This window comes from Pteropus medius, unplaced genomic scaffold (assembly GCF_902729225.1).
Source record: "Pteropus medius unplaced genomic scaffold, Ma_sr-lr_union100, whole genome shotgun sequence".
Taxonomy (NCBI): domain Eukaryota; kingdom Metazoa; phylum Chordata; class Mammalia; order Chiroptera; family Pteropodidae; genus Pteropus; species Pteropus medius.
Window position 1 is genome coordinate 6067214 of NW_024354911.1, and position 14108 is coordinate 6081321.

The window sequence follows — 14108 nt, forward strand, 5'->3', positions numbered from 1 at the left end:
TTGCTGTCTTGTTCTCATGAATTGCCTCTGCCCTAGGTTCTCTCCCCACCCCCAGGGCCTGAAATGATATAAAAACAGATACAATTCTAAATAATTTAGAGGCAGATGGAGTTATCAGTTGACCTAGAAGGCCATGGTCAGATTAGGTACTGATGTGAGAAATTTGCAGAATCCTAGTCAGTTGAAGATTTTTACATTAACACCCATGTGACCTGATTTTTAAGTTCTTCCATTAAACAAAACTGAAACTAGAAAAAGACAAGGCTCACCTATCACCACAGTACCTACAGACCTCTAGGGATTTACCACAGCCTGTCTTTGCAGGCCATGTTATGTTACTGATGCCAGGATAAAGGCCTCATGACAGGAACTACATGAAGACTAAGCTTTTCAGGTCTCAGAAACAAATTCTTATGTGGGAAACTTCAAGCAACCAAAAAGGAAGAAATAAAGAATTCCAGGGTCTGGCAGAGAATTTCGTATATAGTCCTGGGTGATCAGAAGAAAATACGGAGAAGTTCTATTCATTAGCCTTGATCATGAGGGCGCCAGAAGATCTCATAAAAACAAACAGGGGATATTGAAAGCAGAAGAGTTAGATGTCAAGAGCTTCAATAGCAAAGTGGAACAGAGGGGTTGGGAGTTCTTTAGCAACAATGTAAACTTCACATACAAGATCTGAACAAGGTCTTTCCAGCTTTTGAGCAGAAATCTCTGTTGGAGCTGCTTGAACTTGGAGGCATATGGTTGCCCAGGATGTTCTTATATCATTCATTGCCTTGGACTAAAAGACAGTGCGGTGCTTCACAATGTGGGAGAAAACTTTCTGGACTTGAGTGGCAGGGGGCAACAAGTAGAACATGGTGACACAGGGTAGCAGATGGGCTTCTCTCTTCTCCAGCAGTCCTCAGACAGGTTTGCCTAATGATCAATAAAATACTGCCTCTTTAAGCCTCATAGTTCCCTTGTTGTGACAAAGTCAGCTGGCTGGAGAGCATCAGGTAAGTTTTAGGGATCAGATTTGCATTGTACTGATATCTCAGAAATATGCAATTGGGGAGAATGTAGAATCCGACTCATTTTCTTTTTCATTCAAGAACATTAACAGTTCTAGAATGACTATTTTCTTTATGGGGAAAATAAAGTAAAATGTGACCCAAAACAAACAAACAAAAAATGAAGGCAAAGAAAGAGGAAGAGACTGCATGAGATCGCTTTTTGACTTGACCATAGTAAGAATACAGAGAAGGGCATCAGGTCCCTTAGAGTTAAAGAGGCAAAGAAAGCTTTTAAAAGGTCAGAAGGTCCAAAAGATTGGTTGTTTAAGGCACAAATTATTTTTTTAAAAACTTAAAAGGTAATTTCTGAGAAGCCAAACAAGCTCAAAAGTGGGAACAGGGAAAGAGAGTAGATGGAAAGGTTATTTAAAACTTAAGAACCAGGAGTAGCAATTATACACTATATTTAAAAGTAGAGAAGGAGATTTAAAGTATCACTGGAAAACACCTTACCCAAGGACTAAAAGGGAAAGCATAAAGGCAATGGCACTAAAGAATAAATAGAAGCTGGAGAAACAAAGCAGTAACTCCAAGGATCAGAAATTAGTAAAGAAATTTCTGGGAGAGATAATAGGGAGCACCTTGAAGAGAATGCCTTACATGTATGAAAAGTTTCCTCCTCACTTTACTCTCTGAGCTGCTCTGGTGGCATATTCCTACTACAGATAGTTTGTACATATCTAACCTTGCAAAAGTCTCTTTACATTCCCATTTCTCCATCTGAAAAATGCGAGAACTGATCACTTCAAGCTCTAATACTATATGATCTTATAATTCCCCCAAGCTCTCTCATGCTACTATAATGATCAGCTTAACACTCACCAACAGTAGCTGACAGACTACATTAACAGGAACTTTCAAGAAACTGCAAAGAACAGATAGATAAGAGCCTAGAAATTTTGGACATGATCTTGGAAAAAGTATCTTATACTACCATTGGCTAATGAGAATAAAGAGGTAATTCAAGATTCATGCTGTGGGGTAAAAAAAAAGACAGGGTAGAGGGGAACCAAGCTTGGGTACAATGCCATATCTATACTTCATCATTTGAAAATACAAAAGTCATTTTTAGATTTTGCCAAACAGCGCTTCTTTCATTGCAAAAGCTATCCAGTGAAGCACAACGGAGAGAAAAGTCATAATCAAATCTCAAGGAAATTAGTTGGGAATTGTGTAGCTGCACCACATAGTAGAACTTTATGAAAAGAACTGGGTATATTCATATGGGATGTAATCCTAAATACATGCTGAAAACAACATCTGAGCAAGAATCAATAGTAATTTGACAATCACGAGGTATCAAAGACATCTGATACCTCAGTTAAGTGCTGAGAAGAATCACTAGTGAAATACAACTGCCTAAAGTGAACACATGCTTAAAATACAGCCTAAGAAAACATAAATGCCAAAGTCCACTATTTACTTCCATATAAGATATGGCACTGGAATGCAATGGAAATAAAACACACTCAAATAAATGTTATTTGTTTTGCCTTATTTTCAGACTGAATATCAAAAAACAAATTACAACTGAATCTTAATCCATTCAAATAATCTTTTGAAAAATTTAGTCTATTAGGTTCTTAACTATTTTTCAATTCTGAGTTGCCATCTAAACACCACAGGACTCCACATTAGTCTTAAGTATAATAAACAAAAACTGCTCTACAAAGATTACCTGTTTTTCCCCAACAGAAGGACACGGAGGGATCTCAGAGTAGAAAGTCCACTAATTTCTTCAATCTGGTTATCATATAAATCCAAGAATATTAGCCTCTGTAGATTAGAAATATTTTGGATTCGAGTTATAAAATTGTGTTGGAAGTTCAACAAACGAAGGTGCTCTTCCCCATCGATGATAGGACATACAGTCAGCTTTTGCCTAAAAAAAATTTTAAAAAGTTAATAAGTTTCTGATTTGGTAGCCTGCCTTCTCTTACAAATATTAGTAGTATCTTCGGGCTCCCATGTTGTGAGGAGAAAAAGATAAATAGAATCACTTCCTGCCTCCATGAACTAAGCGTCCTATATCTAATTGCAAATCATTCATATAAAACCCCATATACTTTGACAAGGGTAAGTATTAAAATAAAGTCTAAGCTCTCATTGTATTAAAAAAAAAAAAAAACTCCTATATAAATTATTTCATACTCTATGTAAATGCCTTCTTCAGTAGAGGCTTAGATGATTCAAAGAACAATGTCACATGACCAGAGATATGCCCTTGCTATCAATCCACCAATGTAAAGACAATTTAGTTGCCCAGACGATTAAGTCATCAGAAGAAAAAAAAAAAAAAACATACGAAACGGTCTCTCATAGAATCATAGCCTCTTGAGCTGGATGATACCATAGGAAGAGCAAGAAATTCAGCCATCTACAGTTCACCTTGATAAAGACAATTTCATCCTAAAGTTCGCTAATGATAAGGTGGTCTTTACTGAACATTTCTGCAGAACCTTAGACTTTAAGTATATGTTTACACGTTTAACACTAACTTTGAACTTTACAGAACATTTAGAATATTATAGGATAGGATGAAACCTTAACAATATATGCCTTTAGATATACTTAAAACAGTAAACCTCCATTATGCAAAAAGTTATAATGTATTACATGTGAAGTAATATGTGCAGGGCCCTTTAAGAATTCTACTAGTGTAATAAAACGGCCAGACAGAAATGATTCTACTCTGAAATTTCAAGAGTCTTCATGGAAAATGTAGTTCTATTGATCAGAATGTGAACAAATCTAATCGAGAGATTAATTAAAAATATTTCCTTTCAATAAAAATCAAGTTAATGTAACCTTTAAAGCAAATAAATCAGTGCTACAAAAATAAGTGAAACTGTGGAAGTGATTGGAATCCTCCTTATAAAGAGAAAAAAAAATGATTAGCATAGAAAATAACCAAATGTTAATCATTGACAAAGATATGACGTTTAAAAATACAGACCCTAAAAAAATTGGTTTAAAAAGAAGAAAAGTAAAAAATATTAGGTAATAGTTTAATTCTTTTAATGTGTGCTTAGTAGTTAAAATTTATTTCATGTACTCAATTCTACGACCTCATTTGGTACTTCTGTCTTATAAATTATAAATTAATAAGTTATAAGTATTCTGGTTTAAAATTTATATCTTTATACATCTGCTTAGAAAAAAACTTAAATTGTCTCATTTTTTCCTGCTTCAGTCTTCCTCTGGTACCTTCAGCTTTTAGTTCATCTAATTCTTGAGTCACTCATCACTAAGATAGGGGAAAAAAATAACCTCTGACCCACCTCTTAAATATGTCACTGCAGCTTAAAATAAAGTCACTTTCTCAGAATTGAAACCAGTGACTAATTCCCTACTCTAAGGCTCACTTGTTTAGCCCTTAACCCCATAAGTCCCTGTCATCCAGCAGAATAAGCAAACAAACACACACTGGGTTATTGCCCTAGTGTCCTCCAGGAGAGTTCGTTATGTCTACAAAATCCCTCAGTTCTCTACCTTCTATCCCATTACTGAGGTGTCTATGTGTTTGCCTCTGTATTTCCTACTTGATGCTGGTAGACTGCCATCCTGGTACTCCAGGCCTACCCTAACTCCCAGGGTGGCCAGAGTCTAGTTCTTCCAAGCATTTCTTCTCAGGGCTGGATTCTACTCTTGACCCCTCAGTCTCCCAGCTAACAAAATGCATGGCATGGCAGATCTCCCTTTGAAAATCACTGCTGTTGCCAACTGGCTCTCAAATAATAATCCCTGAGTGCCTTGCTGCTGGCCCAGCTTTTGTGACTGTACATCCTGGTACTGATCAAATTATGCCTAACCTTATGACATCTTTGTGATCCTGCCATTTCAAAACCAGCCTTTAAATCTGAGTCAATTTCCTTAGTCTTGACTTTCCTAGGTAAGCATATCTCCACCTGATCAAAGTTTGCTTCTTCACCCCAGAGGCCCACGTGCTAAGGATCATCTTCATAACTGCCTAAGTCACCCCAAGCAACAATGCAAGTACCTAACTTGTTATAAATCTAATAGGAGCCACAATCTTATAAATACTGGCTCCTGTTATTCTCAAGTAACATGGAACTGAAGGGCTGAGGTACTATTCTTGGCTGAACTTTTAAAGACTGAGATAAAAATTATCATAAAATCTCTCAAAACATTAAAATGATATTGTGAAACTTAAAAATATTAGCATTAGAATTTCAAAAACCAACAATACTGCAAAGACGTCATGACAGTTACTGCCCTCAAGTGTTACTTTGCCTACAAAACACGTTACACCCTACAAAGAGCTTTCTCTCACATATAAACATAAATGATCCATGACAATTTGCTGTCAGGTATGCACTGCTAGGTTAAGAAGTTTGCTTAAAACTTTGCTGTTAAATGGGCACTGCTAAGCTAAAGGTATACACAGCCGAGATAGTTTCTCTGCTAGTTATAGCACCAAAGTAGGGTCGGGATCCTTCATCCACCACTATATTGCAGGTACCTTCCTGGATTTAAAGATGGAGATCAAGTCCTAAATATATTTGTTCATTTAAAAATTTTTTATTGAGAGCTTATTCTGTCCCAGGCTCTGTTTTAGGTGCTAGAGATTCAGAATTGAACAAGACTCCCAATGTTTGTTGAGCTATTCTAGTAGGAGGAGACAAATAATAAACTTGATAGGTAAAATATTTAATATATTAGAGGGTGATACGTACTAAGAAGAAAAATTAAGCAGAGAAGGGGGCTAGAGACTACCTGGGTGGAAGGGTTTGCAGCTTTGGAGAGGGTAACCAAGGAAGGTCATCCCTGAGATGATGGCATTTGAGTAAAAATCTGAAGGAGGGAAGGGAGTGAGCCTACAGATATGTGGAGGAACAGCATTCCAGGTAGAGGGAAGAGCAAGTACAAAAACCCTGAGAGGTAAGCATGCCTGGTATATTCAAGGAGGCAGAGTGAGTGAAGGAAATTAGAAGGAGGCAAGGTCAGTGAGGTAACAGGGAATGTAACTAGATAGGGCCCAGAAGCCTGTATGAGGACTATATGGTAAAGTTTTTTTCCCTATCCTAAAATCCATTTTCAACAATGTCATATTTTAGAAGTATTTAGTACTTTTTCAGAGTATAATCAAGCTCTTTTATATTATATAGATGTAAAATTCCTCCCCATACCTCTGGAAGGATAAATGAAAAATTGTTAACAGTGATTATACCTAGTAGGTAGGAGAACTGGATAGCAGGAGAACAAGAGGCGTTAGACTCGAACCTTTCAAACCTTGTTCCGTGTCTATGTATTTTAGTCAAAAAGGTAAAATAAATGAAATTGTCCTCACCTTTCTAGGGTCAACCTGTCCGAGTAAAGAATTTTCTCTTCAGAAGAACGGTGGAGAATGGGAAATGATGGCATTGATGAGCTCACCAAATTAATATGATCACCTATTAAAAATGATATACAAATTACTTGATTAAGAAAAACCTTTAAAACCTTAAAACTAAAGTCACCTTATATTTGGAGAACTTTGGCACCTACAAATACCTTTTCTAGGAAGTATAGTTTCCATAGCTCTCCATATTTGAAATTAACTACTAAATTTGAATTTGTTTCTTTCCTCTTCAAACCTAAGCTATGTGTTCTGTGTATGACAAATAATTTTTCCCTTGCCTTATAGATTTGTTGAAAGTACAGAACTACTCTAGTGCTATCTTTATCCCTTTATAATTTGACTCCTAATACTAAATTTTAACTCTCTTATAACTGAGATGATAGTCCCTCATTACCAGATACATTTGGGCCAGCACTATGACAGCCCTGCCGGATTCTGGACTTTGAAGGTGTCTGAATGGAAGAATCTCCAAATGCTGATAAGGAGCTCATGGTAGTTTTCATTTCCAGCCCACATAGTTCTGTCACGTTTGTTGTGGATGAGATGCATGATGATTTATTACGAGGCGAAGGGCTTATTACTCTTCCATCTCCTTCAAAATATCAAAAAGTTTATCACAAAGCTACGAAACACATGACTTTGCTAAAGGATATACAGAGAAAGTAGTTTTGGATAGCAAATGTAAACCTCACATCATTATATTTTTTTTGTATGATCAGGTACTATTAATAGAGAATATTGCAGAACCAAAGTGGATGTCAATAAATCTTATATACTTATAGTGAGGATCCACAGGGCATACAACACCCCCATTAGATTTATGGGCTGTTGGTTAGATCAGGGGTCCTCAATCCCCGGGCCTCAGACTAGTACAGGTCCTTGGCCTGTTAGGAACCGGCCACATAGCAGGAGGAGAGCGGCAGGCAAGTGAGTGAAGCTTCATCTGTGTTTGCAGCCGCTCCCCAGGGCTAGCATCACGGCCTCAGCTCCACCTCAGATCATCAGGCATTAATTTCTCACAGGAGCACTGGTCCCTGATGCCAAAAAGGTTGGGGACCGCTGGGTTAGATGTTGTTCCTGCCATTAGGTAGCTTTCAATCTAGTGGGCAAACCAGTATGAAATTAATAAACTATATAGAAGAACATAAACAAAATACAGAATAAAAAATAATACCTAATAATATATTCACACATAAATGTGTCTGGTTATTTTTCACTTAAAGAAGATGGTTACAGATGGGTTTAGGGGGAGAGTATATTAAGATATATTCTAAAGACCTAGAAGAATGTAGAATGGTCAAGAAGAGATGCTTGGAATATCCAGAAAAGAGGTAAAATCAGAGTAATAGGTCAAAGGTGACAGTTTGAACACCAGAGGAATTCTACTATATCTTCTTCTATGAGGAGAAAATTTCCTGAAAGCAGCAACTGATGTTGAGGGGAGTGATAAGCAGTAAAATGGAACCTAAGGTTACCATAGAATTCTGCTACTTAAACTGACCAATATGAACAAAACACGAAACCAAATCTAGGATGTTAACATAATCTTTGGGAGGCCATCAGACAATATGATGACAACTTAGTTCCATATAGATTGTATTAAAGAGCTAGAAAGCAATGGTATTTACTAGCTTCTCCAGGTTTGCATGGCATAAACCCAAGTATCACACACCTAGCTTCTTGAACAAAATAACCAGTGCTCACATCCCACTTTTCTGAATATCATAAAATATCAAGATAACTAATAATGATGTTCTAGAGTACAAGCATTCAGAATTGACATGATGTTTAACAAGGAACTGGACTTGAGATATGACCAGCTGCTAGCATGATACCCAGGCAACCATCATTCTATAAACTGATTTGGAAATCAAAACAAACAGAAACTAGTCTAAGGATTAACTGATTAAGGATTAACTGGTCAGCTAAAGATGATCAAGGAAAAACTCTGAACAACAGACAACCTTGATTTTTCTTATTAGTATCAGAGTTGGGTTTTTAAAATTCTGTGAACACTTCAAGCCAATTCTCAATTTAAGAGGCAAATTTAAACTTTATAAGACTTTGGATGTAGAGGCAGTAATTGACCAGTAAATTTTATTTACATTCAGTAAGTAAAAGAGTTTTATCTTCACATTTTTTGGTTCCTATTATACACAGAAGTCATAATCACTACCCAAATGATGAGCTTACTATAATAATCAGTGTGCTATACATCTTACAATAAATAGCAAGAGATGAGACTGATTAAGTAGAAAGGTCTTAAAATCAACAAAAAAGATCGTTTAAATGACTGAGAATCCGAGTGATCTGCACTTGAAACATCCACATATTTATGTGGATATATAAACACCCACGTACACACAGACATGTACATATCAAACACCTATGTATATATAGAATGTTTCATACTACATATAAACTACATTACTATGTGCCAAAATTTTAATTGAAATATTTCTTGTTTGTTTCATATATCACTATTTAATTTACCAGATATGTAGTCCTTCGCTTCCCAATTAGATGTATAAGTTCCTTGAGATACAGACCTCATTTTACATCCTTTATATTCTTGGAAGAATCTAAGTTCAGTAGACAATCAGTAAATTAACTGATTTTCCAATTTACTAAGACTTAATTAGAAATCTATTTTGTATATATTATTTCTGTTAAAAAAGAAAATCAGAAATTCTTGCATTTCAGTATTAAAATGCTGAATTATGAATTCTTTCATAATTAGGATCTCAAAGTATTTAGAGGCATAATGGTCTACATTTGGTAAGAGTCTTCACTGCACTGAACCCTAAATACATGGATAGATAACTGGGTGAACAGATGGGTGAGTGAATGAATGGAAAGAAAGATGGATGGATTGGGTGGTTGGATGGGTGGCTGGCTGGATAATACAGTATATTGTCAAATATATGTGTCCACTCAGCCTTGCCTTTGAGAGTGTTTTGGTAACCAAAATCCTGATTTTAGATTTTCTAGTGATTTATCACAATCTTAAGAGTCAAGCACTGTCTCTTCCTCTCTATATACACATTTTAGAATTCTTAATTAAGGGGTTTAATCAGTTAAGGCCTGGTTAACTGAGATTTTGCTATATAGTAGTCCCTCGAATATCTGATGCTTTCAAAATTTCAAGGATACAGGGGTTAACTCTCAACAATAATCTGAAAGCCTAAAAGAAATCACATACCAAGTTTTAAAACCAGCCTAACTAAAACAGAGTTTCTTTACTTTGGACTAAGAGTACTACTGGTTAATTTATGTCGAACAACAAGCGGGGAATGGGTGCCAACTCCCATGCAATCAAAGGCTAACTACTGACTCCCCAAAATCTTCAATAGTCCCTCGATGTCTGTGGGGGATTGGTTCCAGGACCCTCAGCAGATACCAAAACCCATGGATGCTCAAGTCCCTTATATAAAATGGCATAGAACAATGCATACAGTTGACCCTTGGCGTCCATAGCTTCCTAAGAGCAGATTGAAAATACTGTTTTCCATTCAGGTTGGTTGCATCCACAGATGTGCAACCCAGGGATACAAAGCACTGACTGTATATTTATTGAAAAAAAATCCACATATAAGTGGATCCACGCAGTTCAAACCAGTATTGTTTAACAGTCAAATATATACATATATATATTCGATTCATTTTGAAAAATGGAAAAAAAATTAAAAATTGTGATGATTGGGTATTAGGATGCCATTTATTTATTTATTTTTTAACATTTTATTTTTTTATTTTCCCCCTCCCCGCTAGGATGCCATTTATTATATAGAAGTCCCCATACTTTTCCTAATAGAGTGCTACTTATAATTTTTCTAAAGTTTTATGCCTTTGGAAGTAGAATAGTGAGCAAAAGTCAAGAAGACAGCTGCACACTATGTGGAGTTCTTTCCATGAAACTGTCTGGAACTATGGAGGAGGCACATTTGGAAAACAACCAGGTATAAGTGAGTAGCCTGTCACAGAGAATGATTCTGAATAAAAGCTTTTAATGAAAAACAAATGGCTTTATTTTTCCCTAAAGAGTTCATTTGTATTTTATGGATCACTATTTATATATAACACCTTATTCATCTCTCATATTCACAAAATTCAGTGCCTCCATATTATTTCCTCATTAGCAAATATCAGGCAATACTTTCCCACTTAAATAAATTTACCTGGCCAGGCATCTACAAATATGTATACCAACTTCCTCCTCTAACTTGAGAATAGCTTGGGAAAATATTTAAGTTTGACTCAATTTAGAAAAAAAGTTAAGATATTGTTATCAAAAATATGAAAGAAACTCACAATGCAAGCATAAGAAATCCTACTTGAGAACTTCCAGGTTCGCATCTATAACTCTGTGCCTAATACTGTGACTGGCAGATAGTACATACTCGATGAATATGTAATCAACCAAACCAAAGAAGGCAAGACAGATGTTTCCCGCCCTGTGGAACTATGGTTAGGTTGATGTGGCGTCCAGCAATTGGCCAAGACAAGAGTGCAGGATATAGGAAAGAGAAAAATCATGTCAGATTAGATATGAGCCTAAGAAGAAGGTCTAGAAGTAATGAAACAAAAAAGGAAAACTAATCTAATATTCAGAATCGCCACATGTTCATGCAGTAATGAGATGAATAATCTAGAGAGGCCTATACTGATCAGCCCTCTCATACAAACTCCTAAGAGGTAGGGATGGTACTATACATAAGGATTCTGTAGTGCTTAATATTAGCACATTACAGATAGCTAACAGTTGTTAGCAACCAAATAAAAACTAAAATGCACAATAGGAAATATCTCCTTAAACTAAAAAATAAAGCAATATAACCAGAGGATGTAAAGCAGTATTTTTTAAAAAGTTGTCCACAAACCACCCAAGATCTACAAAATCCATCAGAACCACTTGAGAATTATTTAAATGCACATTTCCAAATCCCACCCAAAATCTACAAAATCAGAATGGGGAAGGGGAAAAGGGCAAGGGGAGCACTAAGAATCTGCATTCCTAACAAGATCTCAGGTGATGCACACTAAAGTTTAAGGGCTTTGATAGAAATTATCTATAATTATATGTGTTAATAAAGGAAAGAGACTGTTTCTTTCCACTCCTAACTTTCCACTCTTCCCACTGTTTCCCTGTTTCCTAAAGATCTGTGTTCCCTAATTAGCCATTTTTCCAAGTTCTTATACAGTATTTGAAAGATTCTTTCCCATTGTCTTGTACATAGCCCATCCTCAAACTAAATACAACATTTTTTTTCTGTATTAGAAAGCATCTACTATGCTGCGTATGTAAAATCAATTCTGATTTAAACAAATACCGAGACAATTTGGTACCAATTAACCATTTCACTTTTAATTAAAGTATATTTGGATCTAGAAAATCAATGTTATTAAACAATATTACCCAGTGAAGATAAACCATATATGATCTCTACTCACTGACAATACCTTGCCTACTTGAATAGTTTCTTTCAAGGTCATGTTGTAAGAGTCGACCAGGAAATGATGGTGTTTCTTTATTTAGCCTGAATTCAACCTAAAAAAAAAAAAAACATTATTTGAGAAAAAAAAATTTGGATAAGAATTTAACAATAAATAATAAAGATAGTTATAAAACAACATGCAATAATTGATCAATACACAGATAAACCTTGAAAAAAACACCATGCTGAAAGAAAGAAGCCAGACACAAAATGTCACATACTGTATGATTCCATTTATGATATATTGAGAGTAAGAAAATCTATGGAGAGAGAAAGTAAATTTGTGGCTTCATTGGGGTGGGATAGGGAACATGGGGAGTGACTGCTTAATGGGTATAGGGGCTCCCTTTTGGGTGATAAAAAGTTCTGGAACTAGATAGTGCTGACAGCTATACAACACTGTGAATGTATTTAATGCCACTGATTTGTATAACTTAAAATGATTAAAACGGTAAATTTTGTCATTTTACCACACACACATACACACACAGTCAATTTCAAAAGGTCAGATGAAACTATGCTTCAGTCTGAGGCACTTCTAACTCCTTCAAACCCTCACCACAATTACAATCATTAAAAGAATCACTGTCTCAAAAATAAAAGCAAAAAACATACAATAAAAACTAAATTCTGTGGAAAAAAATCAATTTTTATTATTAGAATTCCTTTAAGAGTCCAATTATAACATAACAAAATAGTAAAATTTTATATCTAAAGCTTCTAAGAAGAGATTTCTCTAAATTGGTTTTAAATTAGTTGATAGGAGAATTTTTAAAAATCAAACAATCTGTCATGATTAACCACAAAAACCCCTAAATATGCATTTTGAAATAGCATTTGCTTTATCTCCTTATGAATTATGTAAGCTAATGGTATTTTCTTAAAACATATGTCTACAAGAGAAAATGAACTGTTTGAAAAGAATTTGGATAAAGCACATCATTCCTAGAAACACACTGGTAGAATAGGATTTATCCAGTCAAATCAATTAGCAAAACTTTGGAGGGAATACATTATGTCCAATTATAATAGGGAATATTTTCAATTAATCTAGCTAACTGTTATTTATCCAAGATGATCAAATGGTCTAGTTGTCAAGTATTTATTTTCATATATATAACGTAATCAACTGCTGCCTCTTTGACTTTCTTTAGAAAAAAAAAACTGAATTGTGATAGTTGGAGGTGTACAACATGGTCACAGTAGAAAAATTATATTGTATCTTGAGACACAATTGTGTGGAAGGTGAGTTAGTGACTGCTAAGATGAGAAAGGAGAGAAAGGAAAACACATGAATCTCAAAAATCAAACCAAAAGCCAGAAATTATGGAAATATCAGAGATATTATGTGTAAACTGTTTGGGAAAAAAGAATCATGTTCATAATCTTAAGTTTAAATAGCATTAAACCTAATATACTTCCACTGCTAATCTATTTTTCTCCCCTGATTTTAAATGGAATGTATAGATATGTCCCCCTAAATTATCACATTTTACCTATTGTAAGATTCCATTAGTAGTAATATATACCATCATTTTATCCATTACTAAGAAAGAAAATTCTTTCCCAATCGAACTATAATATGCCATCAATTTTAAGAAGGATTCTGATTTAAGAAATGTTCAAATGTCAAGGAAAAAAAACCCTTACCTTTTCCAACTGGTGAAATAAGATTCAGTTTTTTACAAAGGATTTTTGGCTTTATGTAGGCAGAAAATAAAAATTAGGTTTAGATTGGAGACCAAAATAAATATAGTTAAAATTTCCAGTTATACTCTACTCTTTAAATCATGCTATTATTTCTTACTTTGTTTTTTTCAGGAAGGGATGATGTTTGAATAACCAGATGAAGCCCACAGTTCACCTGCAATGTAAAAATTAAAACATAAAATATGTTCTTAACGAACACACCTCCCCAAAATAGTACAGATAAAGATAAAATCCTCCCACAAAAAAATAGAATAATAAAACAGAATGCTTGCTTTTTGTTTCTGGTATATGATCATGTTCTACTGATTTGTTGGAAAAAATAAAATCACAACTAAGAATTAAAAGGTTTCACTGTGATTTATTTTCCAAAATGTCTGCAGCAATTTAGCCCTCTACTTAGCATCTAAGGATTTTGACACTTGCCATTTCAGGCCTAAGTAAACATCTCAAAGGAACAGGTGAAGGAGGTTAGAGAAGCTGTTA

At 35.1% G+C, this 14108-nt stretch overlaps 1 protein-coding gene across 9 annotated transcripts in view; it reads right to left on the minus strand.

Annotated features, from left to right (window-relative positions):
* The window catches only part of LRRC49 (leucine rich repeat containing 49), a 127413-nt gene that overhangs the window by 112634 nt on the left and 671 nt on the right, over positions 1 to 14108 (minus strand). Inside the window, exons 2-6 of one of the 9 annotated variants that reach the window (XM_039856392.1) lie at positions 13723 to 13779; positions 11872 to 11968; positions 6815 to 7012; positions 6370 to 6472; positions 2737 to 2940 (exon numbers count right to left, since the gene is read on the minus strand). In XM_039856392.1, coding sequence (XP_039712326.1) covers positions 2737 to 2940; positions 6370 to 6472; positions 6815 to 7012; positions 11872 to 11968; positions 13723 to 13779 — 659 coding nt within the window. Of the gene's footprint in view, positions 1 to 2736; positions 2941 to 6369; positions 6473 to 6814; positions 7013 to 7454; positions 7481 to 11871; positions 11969 to 13722; positions 13780 to 14108 lie in introns of those variants that run through there. The other 8 variants (XM_039856393.1, XM_039856394.1, XM_039856396.1 and 5 more) reach the window with 8 other exon arrangements.